Source organism: Moschus berezovskii, chromosome 8 (assembly GCF_049115385.1).
Source record: "Moschus berezovskii isolate FMDL1 chromosome 8, NW_MosBer_1.0, whole genome shotgun sequence".
NCBI lineage: Eukaryota > Metazoa > Chordata > Mammalia > Artiodactyla > Moschidae > Moschus > Moschus berezovskii.
In genome coordinates, this window is record NC_142467.1 from 82,076,723 (window position 1) to 82,099,164 (window position 22,442).

A 22,442-nucleotide genomic window follows, 5' to 3' on the forward strand; every position below is an offset into this window, starting at 1 on the left:
TCCTCTGCTCCAGCCTTTTCTTTAGCATCCTGCTCCTGCTTTCTCTCTTTTACAAAGCTGTTAATCTCTTGCTTGCTGATTGCTCCTTCCTCCTTGCCCTGTTTTCTGTGTTGTTGTAAGTCCTATTTCCATTGGCATTCTTTTTTTAATGTCTACCAGGATTAAATTCAGGTTGATGAAACAAACAGAAAGTCCACATGCCAGTAACTTTAAAATAGGAGGGTGGGGGGACATATTTTTTTTGTCGTAAAAAACAAGTCAGGCTGTTGTGGCAGCTCCAGGAGGTGCTCAGGTGACTAACTCTCTTTTTTCTGCTCAGTCATCTGGACACCTGTCTTCCATCTTCAGAACTCTCACCTCATGGTGGCAGATGGTCGTAGCAGCTCCAGCCATCACAGTCACATTCTAGTAAGGAAGAGGTAAAGGGGAAATAGGACAGATGGTGCAAGTCAGCTGAGTGTGCTGCACTTAGTATTTATGGAAAACTTTTCTTTATGACTTCTGATTGCCTTTGGCCCACTCTTTGCAAGGGGATGTGGGAAATTAAAGCTGAATTTAGCTGAATGTAGTATTATTTCCAATAATTTAGGAGTTTGATGAGCAAGAGAAGAAGGATAGATTTGGGTTTGCAGCTAGCACTTTTACCCTATGTTAGCAGCACTTCAGGTGTAAACGGAGGAAGCAAACCACGGGCTCAGCCTAACATCTTGAACTAGAAGCACTGATCTTTGAAATGCACAAGACTCTTTCTTTCAGCCTAGACTGGTTAGTGGTGAATATATGCTTATGAATGAGAAAAAAATTTTATTACAGTTTTAGATCCTGGGGTTTAGCGGTATGTATTAATATTTTCTTAGAGGTCATTATGCCATTGCTTCTCATGTAAAGGAGCAGTTTAGTAGGGTTTCCAGGTTTTTAAATTAGAGCATTAAAATATTTCCACTTTAGAGGCAGTGTGTTAGATTTTTATGCATTGCTGCTGTAAGAAGTTAGCATAAACTTAGTGACTTAAAACAACACAAATTTATTATCTTATGCCTCTCAAGGTCAGAGATCCAAATTGAGTTTCATTGAGCTAAAATTCAGATATGAATGGGTTGTAGGGGATAACTGATTCCTTTCCCTTTTCAGCTTCCAGAGGTCACCTGTGCTCATGACCTTTACTTTGTTGCCTAAGCCAGTCCTGCGTCGTCTTCCATTCTCTGATTCTGGTCCTCCTGCCTGCCTCTTACCAGGAGCCTTACGGTTACGTTGAGCCCGCCTGTGTAATCTAGGATAATCGCTCCATGGTAATATCATGTAATCAGATATACACAGTAGCAGCTGGGCCTGTAAGGTAGTATTCACAGGTTTAGGATGTGGTAGGAGGAACCTGCAACAGGCAGCTCAAGCTCAACTTCCAAAAGAATTTTCCTTTATTTATCTAGTCCCTTAAAACTGCTGCCCAGAAAGGACAGAGCACCCTTTAGCTGAGAGCCATCACTCAGTTTTCATGAACAAAATTTAGACCTAGTGCTTAGGAATATTGGAAGGACCAGTCTTTTTTAAATTGTTTTTCCTTAGTTCTTTGTACTATAGAACTTTTAAGAAACCCTCCATATGATGTGGTCTAGTTCATATGGCATTTCCAAGAATGATGATTATTGGCAGTTGCATTTTGTTTTGCCTTTTTCTGTGAAAAATATGTAGAAAGACCTTTCATCAGAAATGTACTTCTTCCAACCATGATGTTATTGAATTCATTGATTTTGGAAATTATAAACTTATATAGTTTCTTTAAAATTCATTTATTGAACTCTGAATTTTTCAGAAAAAAAATTCCAATCTGTTATACCAGATGATGTATAACAATAACAACAACTACTAAAACAGAGAACTCATGTTCTGAAACATGAATATTTAGGACAGCACAAGAAAGAATTGTCGATGAAATTTCAGTGTATATATATTTTACTCTTTCTTTTTATTGGAGATCACAGTGGTTCACTCTCTTTTATTGGCTTTTCCCTCAAATAATGTCTTTATAATCAAAAGATATTTTCTGTGTTTCTTTTCATTTCTGTCTTTCTAGCTTAAGAAATGCATTAAAACTCCAGAAATTCCTTCTAAACATGTTCGGAACTGGGTCCCAAAAGTCTTAGAACAACGACGACAAGGTTTGGAAACATATTTACAGGTAAGATGTGTTTCGATCCTCAATTAATATAACGTCACTTAAAGAATCATATATCTCAATGTTTTTTCTCGGAACTTACGGGTGAGATGCAGACCGTATCAAGAAGCCAAACATTCTGAATGAAAGTTTAAAATTATAAATATGTTGTTGGTTGATTCTTTTATCTTTAATTAGGTTCTATTTTAAAATGGTTATGTGGAAGTGAAAATTTAGTATAAAAGTAAAAACCAGTGTACAAGATGTCTGTCTGTTTTTTTGTTCAACCCTACAAATTGCTTTTTTGTTTTTAGTTTTCCTCTTCAAGACTTGTCTCTTCCTCATAGGCTCAGACGGTAAAGCATCTGCCTGCAATGTAGGAGAGCCAGGTTCAATCCCTGGGTCAGGACGATTCCCTGGAGAAGGAAATGGCAACCCACTCCAGTACTCTTGCCTGGGAAATCCCATGGATAGAGGAACCTCGTAGGCTAAAGTCCGTGAGGTTGCAAAGAGTCGGACACAACTGAGCAACTTCATTATTAGGGCTTCCCTGGTGGCATAGTGTTCCTAGCCTTTAGATGTTGAGTGATTGAGAGAAAATGAGAGAAACTGCATTTTCAGTAGGCCTGGCTGGTATACGTCTGGAATCAAATTGAGAATAAGTATATAAAAATAGCCTCCAACGAAGTACTAACTTCTTCTAAAAGTAGAATGTATGTTTTTAAAACAATCCATAGGACTCTCTTTCCTGCAGCTATGAGAAGCAAACAGATCTACCTAAGTAAGATAAGACAAAGCAGTCTCTCTGCCAAGTGACAGAAAAAAACAAAAGGAAAGAGTGAGGCAATGTCAGCTTCTCTGAGTTTTAAAACAAAAAGTGCTCGTGGCTCAGGTGAACAGTCAATGTAGCCAGCATTAATCCAAAGAGCGCCCTGTGCAGTAGGCACTGAGAGGAGGGCGTGGGGCTTGGGCGCCTGTGTTCATCAGAACCTGAGTCCACTTGAGGGGCTGATGCGTGAGGCTGACTGACCAGGAGTGAGGGGTTGGTGTAGGGGGATCTTGGTTCTCAAAAATGAAGAGCTGGGCATCACCTCAGAGTTCTGAATTTACCATGGTGATCTAACCAGGACATGTTTCTTCAAAGAAGTTGGTGTTCGTCCATAGCTGTCTTTGTAACCGCCTTCAGCATTAACCCTCAGTGGATTCTGTTTGGGCAGGCAACTCTGGACTGCATGAAGCCTTTATCTGCTGTCCTTTACAGAGCTTTTCTGGTTGGTTGTGCTTGAATGACTATTAGCTAGAAGCTCAAGAGGGGCTGTTGACACAGGCTTGTACTTAGTGATCAGTTCACAGGACTCTTCCCCCAGTAGAAAAATTGTCAAGGAGCGTCCCTGGTCTCCTGCAGTTTTCTTGGTCTTTACAGTTTTCCCAGGGGAAAGTTGATGTGTGGAAACCCCCAGAACCCAGAGGAAGGCTGTGTTCACTGCTTTTGTTCTTCTGCTTGGGGATGTGGTAGATGGAGCCTTCACTGCCTCTCCCCCGCAGTGGGAGATTAAAGTAGAGACTGCAAATGACAGGAAAGTGTGTGGCGTGCGCCTTGAGACTCTGTATATGGAGCCATGAGATTTCCAGAGCTTCGGGCTGCAACTGCAGAGCAAAACCAAACCCAAAAACCCCAAAACGAGACTTTAGATTTTGTACGCAAAGGGTAAAAATGCATGTTCTCTATAATTATATGGGCTTGGTAAACAATGCATTTTAATTTGTAAGCCAGATTTTCCACAGATATTGTATATCTTCAAGCTTCAGTTCTGAAGAAAGCTTTGCTCTTTCCTCCCATTGTATTTGACACATGACTCCCATTACTACTCAGTGTAAACATTTTAAGATGTTTGTACTTTGGATATAAATATGCAGATAAAATCATCTGGCATAGAGAGGAGTTTACAATGACACTCAAATTGAGCTTAGAATTTTCTATTCTCAGAAACAGAGCTTGGAAGATGTGGTTGAAGGACTGAGAGGGCTTGTTTGCTCTTGTGTGTTTAATATTCAGTTTGTTGTCAGTTAAGTCCTGAAGGAGTTCAAGGATGCTTTCTCTTCTCCCCCTTTTCTCTGATTCTGTGTGTGCCATGGGAGCCAAATGGAAGTTACAAAGATGAGTGTGGATGAAAGATGAGTGCAGATGCTTGATCAGTCCCCAGGGAAATGAAAACCCTGGCTTAGGGCTCACTTCTTAATAGCTTTTGGTGTTTAAGTCTCTTCGGAAGTAAGACAGTTCCCACTATTCCTTCTCCTCACCTGTGTAACTCCAGTTTGAATCCCACTCACCCTCTGTGCCAGTCTGAACCCCTGAGTGTAAGTGCCACGGCTCTTCTTGGCAGGCACCACCCTGCAGCAAATCCATCTCAGCCTGAGGTACAGAGGGTGGCCTCGTTCAGGCCCATATGCTTGAGAAAATATTAATACCCAAGCCATAGCATCTTAAGCTCATCGAGATCTCAGACCTTATCCAATCCAGCTTGTCTTCTGCCCTTCAGTTAAATTCATGAGCATCCCTCTGGTCTCAGTTTACCACCCATTAAACAGGCAGATTAACTCTTGGAAGGGCTAAGGAAAACCCTTCCTTTTGTCCCCAAAGCAACTAATACACTCTAGACCATGGATGGATTCAACACACATTTCCTGAATTGGCCCATACTGCTCTTTTATTTTGGAGATGGAGAACCAGGATTCCAGTGGGGTTAAGCAACTTGCTCACTTCCTGGAGTATATTAGTTAAAGAGATAGGATTGGAATTTTAATTTCTTAACTTCCACTGTAGACTCTTTTTATTATGTACTGTAGGTTTTCTAAGTCAGGAGAAATTTTCAACCTTAACAAATAGTTCGTTTTAAGGGTATGATAATAAAAGTAAAGGAAAATAGCTTATAAACCATCACAATTTAACTGGCTGTCTATCCCCAACTTCTTTGATCAATAGATTTTTTTTTATATCTTTGACTTCAATATTTAGAATCCTTTAAAAAACTGTGAGCAATGTATCTGTTTTTTGTGTTAAGTCATCTGGATAGAAACAGAAATCTTAAAAATAAATTAGTTTGGGTTTCCCAAACTTATTTGACCATCAAACATGGTTTATGTAATATTTTATCTCCCAGTTTGAGAGGATTTTCCACCTTTCCTAAGACCCCACTGAAACAAAAGTATAAAAACTTAAAAAGAAATAAACCACAGCAGTTAGGTGGTGGACGAGCAGGGAAAAGAGGGAATCATCAATGGAAAAAAAAAAAAAAATTGACAGTTTTCTAGAAGATGGAATGTTCTGGTAACATGCGACGGGTGCTACAAAGTGAAATGCAAAGCTCAGCCCTGAGAGCCTGTGTGGATGTGGGGCAGCATACTTAGAGCTGTGGTGGAGATCGTCTTCTGGACATAGAGTCGGCAGGTGGGGCAGAGGCTGAGGTGAGCAGTGAGACTGAACACGGAACGGTGCCCAGGCTACTTATTCTGTACAGAATACGTCCTCATGCGTATGACCAGGTGCAGAATTTGTAAAGACTGTTTTCTTGAAAATAAAACAGCGCAACAAAATACTAAACAGAATGTGTGAGGAAAGCTAAAGCTTCTAAGCTGAATATCAGGACCCCCAAGTTGACAACGCCCTCTCCCTCCTCTTACCCCAAGGAGAAGCCCATCAAACTGCATGGTCCACCCACACTTTCCCCCTCAGAAGGAAGCACTCCTGCTGACCGGACAGCAGAGGAAGTCCCCTCAAGCTGCTTTCTGCAGTGAGATCTGATCACCAGGGATCTCCAAGCATGGAAGAAAAAGGCCAAGATGAACGAAAGCACTAACTCTTCAGGAAAGAGATAATTCAGAACACAGCATATATCATAAAAGTGGATTTCATAAATCTCAGTCAGTCAGTTCAGTTGCTCAGTCGTGTCAGACTCTGCGACCCCATGAATCACAGCACGCCAGGCCTCCCTGTCCATCACCAACTCCCGGAGTTCACTCAAACTCATGTCCCGATGCCATCCCAAAGGTATTACACTCAAAAAATGACTCTAGGATACTGTGTGAAAGGACCAATTGGAGAACACACGAGCGTTCTTAGCATTAGTAGTTTTATCCAATTGAAAGTGATGGGGAGCTGCTCTCCCTAGCTGGGAAACCATTCCACAGGGTACAGAGACAAAAGCTCCAACAGAAGACAAGAGACACGGAGGTCAGTTCAAGTCTGATGTCCTCTTTCCTTCTGGAGGCCCAGGGAGAAGGAAGAGTAGAAAATACAAAAGTGGGGAAGAAAATAATCAAACGAAAAACACTTAACAATTTCACCTTTACTCAGGCAAGGTTCTCCAAGGGCAGAGCACAGTGAATGAAGAAACCCTCTAATCCCTAGACATAATCTGGCAACATTTCAGTACTTGATCAAAGATGAAGACCCTTGATTTTTCTTCCAGAAAGAGAAAACAGTGGTTAACAAGGCTGAGGTTTAGTTGTATCTTCACTTATTTATTTAAGGCTGATTTAATGGGCAAGTCTCTTATCATTCTTTATTAGCAACTTTAAATTGGAAGCTCTCATGATTTTCAGACAAGGAATTTCACGAGAACTTTGCATGAACAGCACCTTTGTACTGTTTATTGCAATAATGTGAAATTTATCTTTCTAAGAAAGGGACCCATGTCTTATGTCACTTATTCAGGAACAGCAGTTGTTTCTGTTTTCATCTTTATCACATGGACTGAAAAGTTATTAAAGTTTTGGGAGCTGACAAGAAATAGCTCATAGCAACTCATGACAAAGGATAACCGAAGCTAATATTTTAACCCCTTAGAAAAAAGTTCATTTGAAGAAAATAGTGCCACAGCTGGGTCAGGCTGGGTAGAGGCAGAGTGCTATCATCAGAAGACCCTGTTTACCTGACTAGCCTGCCCCTCACTCATTCTTTAAATTATACTATGCAGTATAATGTTCCATTTGGTCAGAAGTCTGAATTAAAGAGTATTGTAGTTTTGACTTTTCCAGTAGTGCCTGAGGTATCTGTTAAAATTGACCATGTGCACTTGCAAATTTCTAATCCCTTGAGTGCAGTGAACTATATATAACCAGATGACATTTTTAAAGCGGATCTCCTGTATCTTAACTTGACTGCTTAATCTGTAAGAAAAAAGGTATGTTAAAACTCCCCACTTATGTTTTCATGATTGCTGATATAGTTGGGCTTACTACAACCATCCATTTTGTTTGTTTGTTTGCTTATATTCAAATAGTATATTTAATTTTTATTTGTGTTTTTTATTAGTTCCCTTTTTGCTGAATTTTTCTTTCCTTGCTTGCTTTTGGACTGGTGGCAGATTTCTTCCTCCTTTTTCTTTTTCCATTTTACCTTGTTAGTATGTATCTATCTTTTCAGTGATTACCTATTATCTTTAGATGCCTCCTGACATTTACAAGGACCTTATTCCAATCCCAAAGAAAGGGAATGCCAAAGAATGCTCAAACTACCGCACAATTGCACTCATCTCACATGCTAGTAAAGTCATGCTCAAAATTCTCCAAGCCAGGCTTCAGCAATATGTGAATCGTGAACTCCCAGATGTTCAAGCAGGTTTTAGAAAAAGCTGAGGCACCAGAGATCAAATTGCCAACATCCGCTGGATCATGGAGAAAGCAAAAGAGTTCCAGAAAGACATCTATTTCTGCTTCATTGACTATGCCAAAGCCTTTGACTGTGTGGATCACAATAGACTGTGGAACATTCTGAAAGAGATGGGAATCCCAGACCACCTGACCTGTCTCTTGAGAAACCTGTATGCAAGTCAGGAAGCAACAGTTAGAACTGGTCATGGAACAACAGACTGGTTCCAAATAGGAAAAGGAGTACGTCAAGGTTGTATGTTGTCACCCTGCTTATTTAACTTATACGCAGAGTACATCATGAGGAACGCTGGGCTGGAAGAAGCACAAGCTGGAATCAAGATTGCCGGGAGAAATATCAATAACCTCAGATATGCAGATGACACCACCTTTATGGCAGAAAGTGAAGAGGAACTCAAAAGCCTCTTGATGAAAGTGAAAGAGGAGAGTGAAAAGGTTGGCTTGAAGCTCAACATTCAGAAAATTAAGATCATGGCATCTGGTCCCATCACTTCACGGGAAATAGACGGGAGAACAGTGGAAATAGTGTCAGACTTTATTTTTTGGGGGCTCCAAAATCACTGCGGATGCTGATTGCAGCCAGGAAATTAAAAGACACTTACTCCTTGGAAGGAAAGTTATGACCAACCTAGATAGCATATTAAAGAGCAGAGACATTACTTTGCCAACCAAGGTCCGTCTAGTCAAGGCTTTGGTTTTTCCCGTGGTCATGTATGGATGTGAGAGTTGGACTGTGAAGAAAGCTGATCGCCGAAGAATCGATGCTTTTGAACTGTGGTGCTGGAGAAGACTCTTGAGAGTCCCTTGGACTGCAAGGAGATCCAACCAGTCCATTCTAAAGGAGATCAATCCTGGGTGTTCATTGGAAGGACTGATGCTAAAGCTGAAATTCCAATACTTTGGCCACCTCATGCAACGAGTTGACTCACTGGAAAAGACTCTGATGCTGGGAAAGGTTGGGGGCGGGAGGAGAAGGGGACGACAGAGAATGAGATGGCTGGATGGCATCACCGACTCTGTGGACATGAGTTTGAGTGAACTCCGGGAGTTGGTGATGGACAGGGAGGCCTGGCGTGCTGTTATTCATGGGGTCGCAAGGAGTCGGACACGACTGAGCGACTGAACGACTGAACTGAACTATAATGTTTTAAATCTCATCTCCTTGAATGTAGGATTCTGGGTTGACAATTCTTGTTTTTTTCAGCACTTGGGAAATATTTGGAAACTTCGTTTTGCCCCTGTGGTTTCTGATTAAGTATCCACTGTCACATTAATTGTTTCTCCTGTGTGTAAGATGTTGCTTTAAGCTGGCTGTTTTCATAGTCTTTGTGGCTACTCTAGCATGGTGACGGCAAGATGCTTTATTTGTTTGTTGAAACAATTATTGTTTAAATACTGTCTAAGCACTTACACCTCTCAGGGCACAGAGTGGGTACTCTGTGTGCCGTGCTGTGCTTGGTCGCTCAGTTGTGTCTGACTCTCTGTGCCCCCAGGGACTGTAGCCCACCAGGCTTCTCTGTCCATGGGGATTCTCCAGGCAGAAATACTGGAGTGGGTTGCCGTGCCTTACTCCAGGGGATCTTCCTGACCCAGGAATCAAACCAGGGTCTCCTGCATGGCAGGCGAATTCTTTACCAGCCGAGGGTACTCTATAAATATTAGTTAAAGAGAGGAAGAAATATAGAAAACTTTTGTGCTTGCAAAATAAAAATCAAATGACATTTTTTCAAGATTTTGTCTTTGTCTTTGGTTTTCAGAAGCTTAATTATTGTGTGTCTTGGTTTGTGTTTCTTTAAGTTTTTCCTGTTTGGAATCCTAGCAGCTTGTTGAATCTGTAGGTTTCTCTCTTTTGCCACATGTGGAAGTTTTTAGCCATTATTCCTTTGGGTACTTTTTCAACCCCTTTCTCCTACTCCTCTCTTTCCAGGACTCCAATAATGGGAATGTTCTATTTTTTATTGTAGTTGCACAAGGCCCCAAGACCTTTATTTATTTTTACTGTTTCTTTCCATTGGTCAGATTGGATACTTTGTTTTGTTTCTATCTTCCCAATTAACTGATTCTTTTCTCTTTTCCTTCCATTGGGCCATTGAACCCTGTACTGAGCCCTTTCTTTATGCTATTGTATTTTTCAGTTCCCAAGTCCCCATTTGCCATTTGATTTTTCTTTGTAGCTTTTGCTTTTTGCTGATACTTTATATGTATGTGTGTGTGAATATATATTTTCCCCCTTTTTTAGACATGTTGCACAGGTTGCAGGATCTCAATTCCCTGACCAGGAATCGAATCGGGGCCACAGCAGTGAAAGCACTGAATCCTAACCATTAGACACCAGGGAACTGAGACTTTTTATTTCTTTGTTGAATTTTTCTATTTCTTCCTTTTCCTTCAAATATGCTCATAATTACTCATGGAGATATATTTATCATGGTTGCCTTAAAACATTGTCAGATAATTTTAACATGTCTCTGTCATCTCAGTGTTGGCATGTATTGGTTGACTTTTTCATCCTGTTTGAGATCTTCAAGGTTTTTGGTATAATGAATGAGTCTGGTTGAATTCTAGACATTTTTGTGTTATGGTACGAGACTCTGAACTTTATTTAAATCTTGGTTGTTTTAGCTTGCTTTCTCTGATTCTGGTCAGTCAAGGCAGGGGACTCCACCTTCTTTTTGCCAAGTGAAGACGGAAGACCAGATTCCTCACCTAGCATCACTGACAGCTGGGTTGGGCTGGGCGCTTCTCATCACTGCTGAGAGGATGGGAGTTCCAGCTCCCCACGTGGTCTCCACAGACCCTGTAGGTGGGGCACATTACTGGCTGTGGGGATGAAAGTCCTGGCTGCTTTCTTGGCCTTCTCTGACACCACCCCAGCGTGGAGTGCTTCATTACCAGCCTTACGAGATCGGAAGTTTGGGGACGTTACTGGCATGAGTGGCAGTTGGCCACAGATTCTTCTCTGGTGTGTTAGCTGTAGTAGAACAATTTAGAGTTGGAGAGTTTTCTGTCTTGCTAGGTTGTCTCTCGTATGCTTTTGCTAGAGGAAACAGGATTTTACTGGGACCTTGTTTGTCTGCATAATGTTGGTATTTCCTGGTTGCTAGTTTTTTCTTCTCCAAGTCAAGATAGGTGAGGCAAAATGAAAACCAAGGAAAGATAAAGCTCAACACTGTGTCAGTTCTTGGGTCATAAAAAGTCTATTTTCTTCTTTCAACCTGTTATAATCTTGTTTGCTTTATATACAGGGCCCAGTGGTTTTAGTTGTACTTAGCAAGATCAATGGGAAAAAGTATATCTGCTCCATCTTATTGGAAGTCGAAGCCCATACATTGATTTTGAATTTAATATTATGGTTTTTTGTTTCCATGAATTCTGTTTTCATTTTTTTCCTAATCTGCCTGGGTTTTACATTTTTTTAATAGTCCTTATATTTTTGCTTACATTTTCAAACCTCTTTTATATTTTATCTCTTAGACCCATTAACTCATTTCCTCAGGAAAAATTGTCACCACCACATATCATCTGAATTCAGTGGATCATGTTTAGTTTTTTTCTAATTATAATTTATAAATAATTTACAGAAATTCTTTAAAACTTTTATCAGAATTTCAAAATGGCAGATCCAAAGTCAGTTCATGTTTTCCTGTTTTTCAAAAGGACAGCATCCTTTGAACAGGAAACCTAACTGTTCATCAGCTCCTATATATGAACATGAAACATAAACCATCTTATAGATACTGATTCCAGATTTTTATATTTATCTCTAATAGGTTCCAGTGTATCATTGTTTCTGATTCTTTTCTTTGGACATGCATTGTTAAAACCCCAAACCACAATGGTTAGTAGTTTTCTTGAGACAGTGGCTAATATCTTTGCTGCATAATTACAAAATATTTTCATTTTTAAATTTACAAATACCAACTAGAATGACTAAATCAATGAAATTTTTTTAAAGTTTCTGTATTATCTGTTTCCTTCTAGTCATCTTTGTATAGCCTTTTGTCAAGTAAGGTAAATCATTTGTCAAATAAATCTTGGGGTACAAACATTGCAATAAGTGAAAGAATACTATTCCAGGTTGTTTTAGTGAAATGAGATGGTCCAAGTTCTTGATGCAAAGCTTTGTATGGTAAACAATTCTTACGCATGCTTTGAACTACTTTTTTGCGTTTGAAAGTAATGTCAGTTTTCTCTGATTCTTTTAGAATTTTCTTTTTATCTTTGGTGTTATTGCATTTTACTGTAGATCTTTATTACTATATTTATTCTGTATTTAGATGTAATCTTTGTAGATTTTTTAATTAATATTTTTGAGGATTTTTTGAGTCTCAGTAACTGGTATCTTCATAAGTCTAAGTTGATTGTTCTTTCTGCTGGTTCTTGCTCATGGTGCTTATTTCCTCATAGTATATGTATATAGTTTTATAATTTGTGCGTTTTTTGGTGGGAGCTGATTAATCAATGTCCTCATATCTTTATCTTGGGGATTTTTTTTTACTTATCAAGACTTAACTGAATTTTCACATGGAGTTTTGTGCAGAATTTTTTTGACTGGGGCTTACCTGGTGGCTCAGAGGTTAAAGTGTCTGCCTCCAATGCGGGAGACCCGGGTTCGATCCCTGGGTCGGGAAGATCCCCTGGAGAAGGAAACGGTAACCCACTCCAGTATTCTTGCCTGGAGAATCCCATGGACGGAGAAGCCTGGTAGGCTACAGTCCACGGGGTCACAAAGAGTCGGACACGACTGAGCGACGGAACAGAAACAGAAACATTGTCAACTGAGACTTCTTAGTTGAAGGGTTTTTTGTGGGGTTTTTTTGCCACTAGAAGGCACTAATTTAGGTTACCAACCTGTGAAGGGGCCAGTTTGTGGTTTTAAATTCTCAGAGAATGTTTCTTCTCCTCTCCTTTACTTCCAAGACTACTCTTCACAGTTCTTTATTCTCCCCTCCCCTGGTGAGAAAGCAGCTTTACTTGGAGCTCATCTTTCAGATTCCCTACACCCTCTTGCCCTGACCAAACCTCAGGCTTTATCTTTATTTCTTTTGTCCATACACTCCCCAACCAAATGCTCAAAGTTACAGAGTTCACAATATGTCCACAGGACAGGGATATGTGATTTTAGGATCTTAATGATTCATTTCCAAGATAATCTGAGCCATAGGAAGTTTTAAATGCCAAATCACTCTTCACAGTTAGCCAGGCTCTACTTTGGAGACTACATAATTTCCTATAACACATTCTTCAAACATACATGGAAAGGTTTGGAAAATGAGTTTAATTATTTTCCTGGCTATAAGAATTTATTTGACAGAGTTTGCTTCCCAAATCAAAATGGATTTTATATTTCATTCATTCAGGGGTGAGAATGTGCTTAGGCAGGAACCTCTGGTAGGGTCCATCATGGTAGAAAGTGAATGGTCATACAGATAGTGCATTTCAACTCAACCTAACTGGAACATACCCTTTTTAAAATGCAGCAGTTATATACATGTGGTGTAGAAGAGACTTTCAACATTCCTACAAGATAATCCCCAGAGAGGTTGCATCATGACCTAATCCTGGTAGGCTACAGTCCATAGCATCGCAAAGAGTCGGACACAACTTCACTTTTCACTTTCACTTTTTTATACTTATGTGGTGTAGAAGAGACTTTCAACATTCCTACAAGATGATCCCCAAAGAGGTTGCATCATGACCTAAACATGTTTTTGTTTATTTCTTAATTTTTAGGTAGCCTGTATATAGGCTTAATGTTACAGAGTTCACAGAATAATAGGGTCTCTCAGTATTCCTTTGACCCTTTTTAACCAGCTGTGCTCAGACAGTAAAGAATGCACCTGCCATGCAGTAGACACAGGTTCAATCCCTGGGTTGGGAAGATCCCCTGGAGAAGGGAATGGCTACCCACTCCAGTATTCTTGCCTGGAAAATCCCATGGATGGGGAGCCTGGCGAGCTAGTCCATGGAGTTGCAAAGAGTTGGACACAAATGAGTAACTGGCACTCAGTCTGCCTGTGACCCTTTTTAACCACCCCCAGTGCTTCAGAAGATATTTGCTTATAAATTAGGTTGCCTTCCGACTTCCACTGGGCATGTGTTCCAGCCCTTTATCTTTCTCTTCCATGAGCTTCTTTACTTTTCTCAAGATACAATTCTCTGGTAACTTGGTCCCCTTCCCTAATGTGCCCCAGGAACTGCTTCTGAAATGGTGGAAAGGTATTTTATTTCGAAAAGAGTTTGGTTAACATCTGCTCTGCTGCCTCATCACCTGTTGCTAGGTGCCAGAGCTTGATAAGGTCTGTTACCCCCAGAATCAGGTGGTCATAAGGTGACAGGCCAGTGTGTCTGGTACCACCATGGTGTCTTCTCTGAAGTTCTCTTTTACTTGATGAGCAGTACTTACTGTACTTACTATACTGGTTGCCCTTAAACATCTTATGAACTGCATTTTCTTACTTCCATACTACAGTGCATTTGTGGACTTGATTTTCACAACTATAGACCACTGACAAACTTGACGTTTTACTGTTAAATTACTAAAAATATCTTTTTTATGACCAAGAGCCAGTACTAGCAATTAGTATTCTTTGGTTGGGGGAGCTTTTATCCAAGTCTTGTTTGGAACCCCCAAAGGTTTTTGGTTCTTGTCAGTCATTCCATGAGAGTTGCACAGTAGGCATAGCTGAGTGGAGGACAGTAGACTAACTGATACTGAACTGAGATTCAGTTTTTAACATTTTCAATGTCCACTTACCAGGTCTGCAGCTTCTTCTTGCTTATGTCAGCAAACTTGCAAACCACTGCATATCACACTGCTGGGATTGTAAGCAGTCAGTACTGCAAAGGTTAAGCTTGGAAAAGGTTTCTAATTCAGATGTTAAAATTATAATAATCTCCAAGCTAGCTTTACTTCTTAAAGGAGTTTTCTCATTATTATTCATGTAATCATAGATATCGAAAAGTTAAAAACTATCTCTTGCACACAATCTAATTTTATTCTTTCCTTTTCTCCACCTTTCATTTCTGTGGTTTTTAAGTCATATGTCTGCATATCTGTTCCTAGCCATTCAGCTCTGGTTAAGGACTAATTGAAATTTTCTCATTTAATCCGGCCTTGATTCGGTAAAGGCCTTGATGAAGCTGGGTCAGCTCAGTTCAGCAGAGAAGCCCTGTGTTACCCCAGTGACCAGCAAAGGACCTGATAGCCCAAGTCTTTAGAATTTTGAGTTTAATTCACAGATTAAGAAGTGATAATATGACAGCTTAGCTTCTTGTAAGTGACTTTTTTTAAACTGCTACTGAACTAAAGAACAAGACCTTACATACATTTTAAAATAAATAATGAACCTTATTATTTTCAACAGCAGATGAAAATCAAGCCTGAAATATACAGGCATTAAGTAGCCCCACCATGGAGGTGGAAGACCTTATGGTTTTTTGGGGTTTTTTGAGAGATGTACAGCTTGAATTTCATAAAATCCCTGTGGAAACCCATAGAAGTAAGAGTATCTGTGGAGAGCCTGCTTATAACATGAGACAAACCGTTCTTTGTTCTCGTTAAAGATTGTGAACAGTGTGTTAAATAATATTAATGGCTAGGATTGTCAGTACTTAACAGTACTTTCCTTGTACAAGTGATTTTATTGATTGATACAGACTCAGTGTAACAGGAGCAGATTATTTTTACTGATTTTATCGAAATCTTAACCAAGTTTGTTAGTGCCCCACATATCTTTAAATAGATCTAGATGATGATGTAGATTAAGAAAAGCAAACCGCCATCCATCTCTTTTTGATCTGTTAATAACTTAAATCCATCATTGCTAGCAAGTGTTTTCAGATTCTGTTGTGCATACATGTTTCTCTTGTCCCTGGTTAGAAATCCTATAACCTTGTTTCAGTGGTTGGCTTTTCGTACAAGAAAACCCTAACCACTTATCCAGAATTTGGCAGACAAGTTTGTCATCAGAATTGTTGAAGTAATTGATGAAACACAAAGGAAAAAGTAAAACTGTACTAGTCTCTGCTATTAAATTTTATTTTTGTCAGCAGTGAGCTGTGTATTTTTTGGTTTTATAGTAGTTCTGTAAGAGTATTTTTGTGCTAAGTTGAAAGTACCGTATGAAGGCTGTAAACAATTACTTAGGACAGTGTATGATATTTCTTCTGATTATACTGTATTTAAAGGTTTTCATTTTAATTACAGAGAATTGTGCTGTTTAAGCTCAACTGTTCTTTTTCCCCCAATGATTTACCTACTTCCCATTGATCTCAAAATAATACTTTGTTTAAAATAATTTTTAGTGCAGAAAAATTTTTTAATTTTCTAAAGGCAACCACACATATTATTTCTTTAAAGATCACAGCATACTTTTCTTTCAAGGAAATAAACCAGTATTTTAAAAATTCTGTTAATGCATTCTTGCTCCCCTTGGTGGATAAGTCTGGTGGAAGCCTGTCCTACAAAACTATAGATAATGAACTTTCAGAGGTCAGATGGGTCAGTGGAGGTGTGATTAGTAATGGCTATTTAAGAAGCTTTAGGGTCTTCAAAAATGTTTCTGATTTCATGAAGAAGACCTGTGTGAAAAAAGGAGATAGACTGGAAATATGCACTACAGTGCACTGTGGCCTGAAAGCTTTGATCAGACTTAGAACTTAAAACTTTGGAAGTTTTTTCCCAAACCTCTGAATTACCAAATATCGACCACCCAGTTTGGCAGTCGGTACTGATTTAAAAAATTACTCTAAGGGGTCAATAACTAAGGTTCAGTGCTCTGAACAAGAACACTGGGTTAATAAGATGGATGTTTTGGGTTGAGTCTCCCTCTTGAGCTGTCTATGCTTTGCTGCCAGCTCATGACTGCATGCCTTTTCTAGAAAGAAAATGGGTGAGGTGTGTGTGGTGAGAACACACAGACCTGCACTCATTTATGCAAAGCCAGCTCAAAGCCCCTCCTAGAAATAGGTTGTTGGTGATGCCATTCTAGGCTTGTGAAGAGAAAGATGGACTACATATTACTTCTTCACGTCCAAACTTCTCTTAAAAAGTAGATGGATTTAGATGATAAAAACTTCACATCTTGAGCTAGCATTATATTTCTTTAACTGTCAGTTCCTTTAAGGTGGCTATAAGGTGTCTTGAGTCTCTCTTTACTAATACTGCTGTTTTCTATTCAGAGAAGATTTTAGGAAGCCCAGCATTATTCTTGAGATACTTTTGTATATTATCAGATTCATTGTAATGGATTCATGAATTTTTTAAAACTGGCTTTTGTAGTGAAGTTCACTTTTAGCTTGATGACTGTAGTTTAATCAAAGGAAGAATATTATATATCTTTTCTGTGGTCATTTATTTTCTGATCATTGTCTGTTTCTTTCCAGGCATCAATCCTTGCAGGTTAACATATTTTTAGTATTACTGTATTTTTTGTTATTGTTCTGACTTACACGTATGTTCATACTCAACAACATTGAAAAATACAAAAGAATAAAAATAATTGTGATTCTTCCACTTAGACCACTGGTTCTGATTCGGGACATTTGATGATACACAGAGATATTTTTAGTTGCTATAGCTGAGGATGTGGCTGCTGGTAGCATGCATCTAGTGGGTACTTCAAGAATGTTAGCCATCCTACAGTGCATGGGACAGCCCCAAACAAACAAGCATTTGACCCCAAATGTTACTGTTGACCAGGATGAGAAACCCTGATTTAGACGTCTCAAAACTGTAGTGTGCTTCCTTTGTCTTTTTCCTATGTATATTTTCAATCCTGTATTTTAAAATACTTTTATATCATCTATAATGCTTTATAAACTCCTTTTTTAAAAACAGATCAGGAACATTTATCATGTGTTTGTTAAGTATTCCTCTAAGAGAAGGCTTTTTAAAAAACTATTTTAACTTTTACTATGGAAAATTTCAACATATAAAGACTTGGCAGAATAATGTAATAAAATCTTATATTTCCAACATCAGCGTCATGGTTGATAATGAAACATTGTCAATACAGGGGCAATCTAGCCTCACCTATATCTTACCCCACCATCCCATGTTACTTTGAAAAAACTCCAAAATATTTTTATCTATAAATATTTCAGTATGTATCTCTAACAGAAAGTTTCTTTTAAAAAATAATTTTAATAAAGGCTTCATAATATTTTACCCTATCCTTTGGATATATTATAATGTATTTAACTAAGTGCCTACTGTTGAGTTTTGCATTTTTTTTCTTACTTTTCCACTGAAAAAAATTTTTTTTAATCTTTATATGGCACAATCTCCTTGTTCTACAGGTGAAATAGAAAGTGTGCAAACTAAGCAAGGAGAGAATGAGCACAAGACCCTTAATTTCATTAAACACTGTATAACTGGTAAAGATTAATGTACATATCTCTTGCTAATTCTTTCCAATTACTTAGTTCATATAAATTCCCAAGCCTGGTTAATTATGCTGAAGTCAGGTAGTAATTTTGAGCAGTGTTCCGACGACAAGGGAATTTTCCTGGTATAACCTTGCCCTCTCACACAGGCTCTCAGCAGATTAGGCGCTCAGCCTGGAGTCCATTCATTTTCTGCTCAGGCCTAATTGCTGCCGACTGGCTGCCACAGGTACCTGGATAGTCTGTGTTTAAGGAGGCAGGGACTTGTGAGAACAAATAAGGAAAGATTAATTGTTTGTTTTGTTCCCTCCCAAGAGAAATGTGGGTGCTTAATCAAGAAAAATAATTTCTTCTGTTGATTTGGCTTATTTGGAGAAAAGATAATCGTGTAAAGCTAGGCGCAGAAATGATGCCTTTTAAGAGGTATTGCCACTTACCTACACAGGAGACAAGGATCCAGGGAAATGAATGTAAGATCCCGATGAAATGGATGAGGATGGCTCACATTTCTCATCGTAAGTAATCTGGCTGTTGGGCTTTTATTTGTACCAATAGTGCTAGCTAGTATTGTCATTTGTTTTGTCTGGCTCTTCGGAAATCTAATCAAGGAGACAATAGTGTAAAAAAAATCAACAACACTTTTCCAAATTGTTCTTAATTGCTGGAGTACAAAGTGAGCTAAATGCTGTGATGTTTCCAATTAAAGGACCTGTTTTAAGCAAGCACTATTAAATCTATCTTTCCTGATCTGATAAATAAGCAATCAAAGAGTGGAGCAGATTAATTGAGAGTCATTAGTTCCAGATTCCTTATAACAGGAAGTGTGAACCAACATTATTAATGAGCTTTGGCAATTTTGGGCTTGATACCTGTGTCACTTGTATCTTCTGGTCCATCAAAAAAAGGAAATTTATTAAGTGTCATCGTATTGCTTGTGATCCTTCATACCCCAAACCATTTGCTTTCTAAAATCTCAAGAAATATTAGAAGGACTTTTGATGTGTTCTGAATCAGAGTTTACCATTGAATCTGGAAGGTGAAAGTGAGGGAATTAAAAGAGAAATGTATATTGTCCCTCTGACAGGAAGTGGTACAGCTATAAACACAAGAGTTTTTACACTCGGCAGGAGCTGGCAATTTTTTTCTGTGAAAGACCAACTAGTAAATGTTTTAGACAGTGTACCCTGTATGGACTGCCACACTCCTCACCTCTGCCACTGTAGTGTGAAAGTTGCCCTGGATGATGTATAAAACAGGGAGAGGGGCTGTGTTCCAGTTACTGTTCAGTCACTCAGTCGTGTCCAGCTCTTTGCAACTCCATAGACTGCAGTACGCCAGGCATCCCTGTCCTTCACTATCTCCCGGAATTTGCTCAGACTCGTGTGCATTGAGTTGGTGATGCCATCCAACCATCTCATCCTCTGTCAGCCCCTTCTCCTCCTGCCCTCAGTCTTTCCCAGCAACAGGATTTTTTCCCAGTGAGTTAGCTGTTTGCATCAGGTGGCCAAAGTATTGGCGTTTAGCTTCAGCATCAGTCCTTTCAATGAATATTCAGGGCTGATTTCCTTTAGGATTGACTGGTTTGATCTTGCTGTCCAAGGGACTCTCAAGAGTCTTCTCCAGCACCACAGTTTGAAAGTATCAATTCTTTGACACTCAACCTTCTCTGTGTTCCAATAAAACTTTACTTATAAAAGCAGACAGCAGGCCAGATTTGACTTTTGGGCTCTAGTTGAGCCCTGGATTTAGAGGCCAATGGCATATTTGGGTGGATGGGCAGCAGCAGATGGCTGGAATGAAGAATGTGGCCTGGCATCAGGTGAATATGGGTTCAGAGTCCTGAATCTACTTGCTGCTATATAAGCTAAGGTAGTTAATTAACTTCTTTGAGTACTAGTCACCTTTTCCGTAAAAAGGAATAAGAAGATACACCTCATAAAGTTGTTAGTGAGGATTACATAAGCTAATGTACATGAAGCATTATCCAGTTCCTGATATAGAAGCGGCATTCAATCAAAAATAGTTATCATTTTTTTCCCATCAAATCCAAGTCATATATGACATGTTTGTCCTCATTTTTCTGAAATTCCAGAATATTCCTAGGACTCCATGGAGCCATGGGGATTAATGCCTAATCTTATTTGGCCATGAAAATTAAATTAGAAAGTATTCTTTTAGGAACCCATCTAAACAATTCAGCTAAAACTGTAACTAATTAAAAATGCTGTTGGAGGCCATACAAGGCAGAAATCTTGAAGATGATGCAGAATGTTGTCCCGGGGAAGTGCTAGTGTTAATCTTCTGTCCATTCACTCCTGTATTCATTAATTCGTAAAATAAACATTCTTCAAGAGCTATTCACTATCAGATACTCTGCCTCAGGCTTTACGTTTATTGTTTCACAATCCTCACCACCATCCGTGCTCAGCAGCATCATCTGGCATTGAAAGTCAGCCCGCTTAAACATGGACTGTTCTGTATAGAATGACACCTATAAGCCCATCTGTAAAGTTTCCCTCCGTAGACAAACAATTGGCAGGCATTTCAGGTTGAATTGTTTAAAGAACCTGCCAGTCAAGGGAGAGATTTGAGGAGTGCTGGGGTGGGAATCTTGTCCCTAAGGGAGCAGTGCATGCAGGACTCTCGCTAGCAAGTCTCCAAGGTGGAGTGTTCATGATGACCCACTGTTAGAAAGCAGTCACGCAGCTTGCAAGTATATTGATATTTTTAGTTTGATAAAGAAGTAAGTTAAGCTTTATTAATATTGCTGTAGAGGGAACTCCCTGATGATCCAGTGGCTAGAGCTTTTTACTTTTACTGTCCAGGCCCAGATTCAGTTCCTGGCTAGGGAACTAAAATCCCCCAAAATATGTGACATGGCCAAAAAAAGAAAAAGAAAGAAAAAAATTGCGGTACAAACCAACACTGGCCCTCTTGCAAACCCGAACGTCAGTCAGCCTGGGGTCCACAACCAGGAGCCCTCATTTGTTTGTACATTCCAGTCTGTTGCACTTTGTAATGCTTGATTAGGTCAGTTTATGATCTATATTACCTCCTTTCAGCTAAATCTCACAGAAGTTTGTTGTTTAGTTGCTTAGTCATGTCCGACTCTTTGTGACCTCATGGTCTGTAGCCCACCAGGCTCCTCTATTCATGGGATTTTCCAGGCAAGAATACTGGAGTGGGTAGCCATTCCCTTCTCCAGGGGATCTTCCCAACCCAGGGATCGAACCTGTGTCTCCTGCATGGCAGGTGGATTCTTTCCCACTGAGCCACTGGAGAAGCCCTAAACCTCATAGAAGATTCAGTAGCTTAATAGGAGCCCTGGAAAGAAGTCACAGATTGAAGAGAAGGCTAGGAAATGCTCTTCCAGGTGCATGGTGAACAGCAGAAATATGCGGCCCTGATCCCAGCACTGCTTCCGGTTCTACAAGCTCCAAGGCCCTCACTTAACCTGGCCCTTCAGATGAAAGGCCTAGGAACACCAAGTAGGAGGGAAAGTAGCTTTTGAAAGGACACAAGCCTGTGAGACAACATGATGAAATTGGATGTTTGAAAATTTTTCTGTCATTGTGGGATTTTGTTGCCAGAATTAATGTTTATAGCCTGAAATTCTCTCCAGCTCCCTTAATACTTGGAAGCAGCATTTTCTAGCCTCTTCAGAAATCTTTCACAAGAAGAGTTTCAGTGACTCTTGGACCCAGATTTTTCTAAACACAATATTTTGTAATTCTGTAAGAACAACTGTGCAGCATCAAGAAAGGGAGATTCCTGGCCCCATCTCATTAAAAAATTTGCCTTTGTGGTGGTGGAGATTAGAAGTTGAAAAATTACTATTATGATTCAGTAAGTACAGTCATTGGATCTATTTGTCTTTTGGGGATACTGTTTTCTACAATAGCGGTCATTAAAATCAAATATTATGAAATAAACAGAATTTTCAGTCACTCTTAAACACAACTGGAGAATAATCAGTGTATTTCAATCTAAGAGAGCTTCGTCAGTCATATTACTCTCCTGTTAAAATATCATTATCTGGAATTTTTAATAGGAACAGAATTCGTCTTTGTATCATTAATATATGCCATAAAAGAGAATTTAAATATTAGTTCATCTTTATATGACTTTAAATTTTCCTTTTGTGTATGTTTTAAATAGAACATAATTAATACAGTAGTACCTTTATTTCACATATAATTAAGTAAGTATTAGAGTGAGGGTTCAGCCCTTT

General features: G+C 39.3%; 1 protein-coding gene across 3 annotated transcripts in view; it reads left to right on the plus strand.

Moving 5' to 3' along the window:
• SNX24 (sorting nexin 24) overlaps positions 1-22,442 on the plus strand; it is a 185,131-nt gene that overhangs the window by 123,921 nt on the left and 38,768 nt on the right. For all 3 annotated transcript variants that reach the window (XM_055431323.2, XM_055431322.2, XM_088838801.1), the window contains exon 3: positions 2,072-2,176. In XM_055431323.2, coding sequence (XP_055287298.2) covers positions 2,072-2,176 — 105 coding nt within the window. The remainder of the gene's footprint in view (positions 1-2,071; positions 2,177-22,442) is intronic.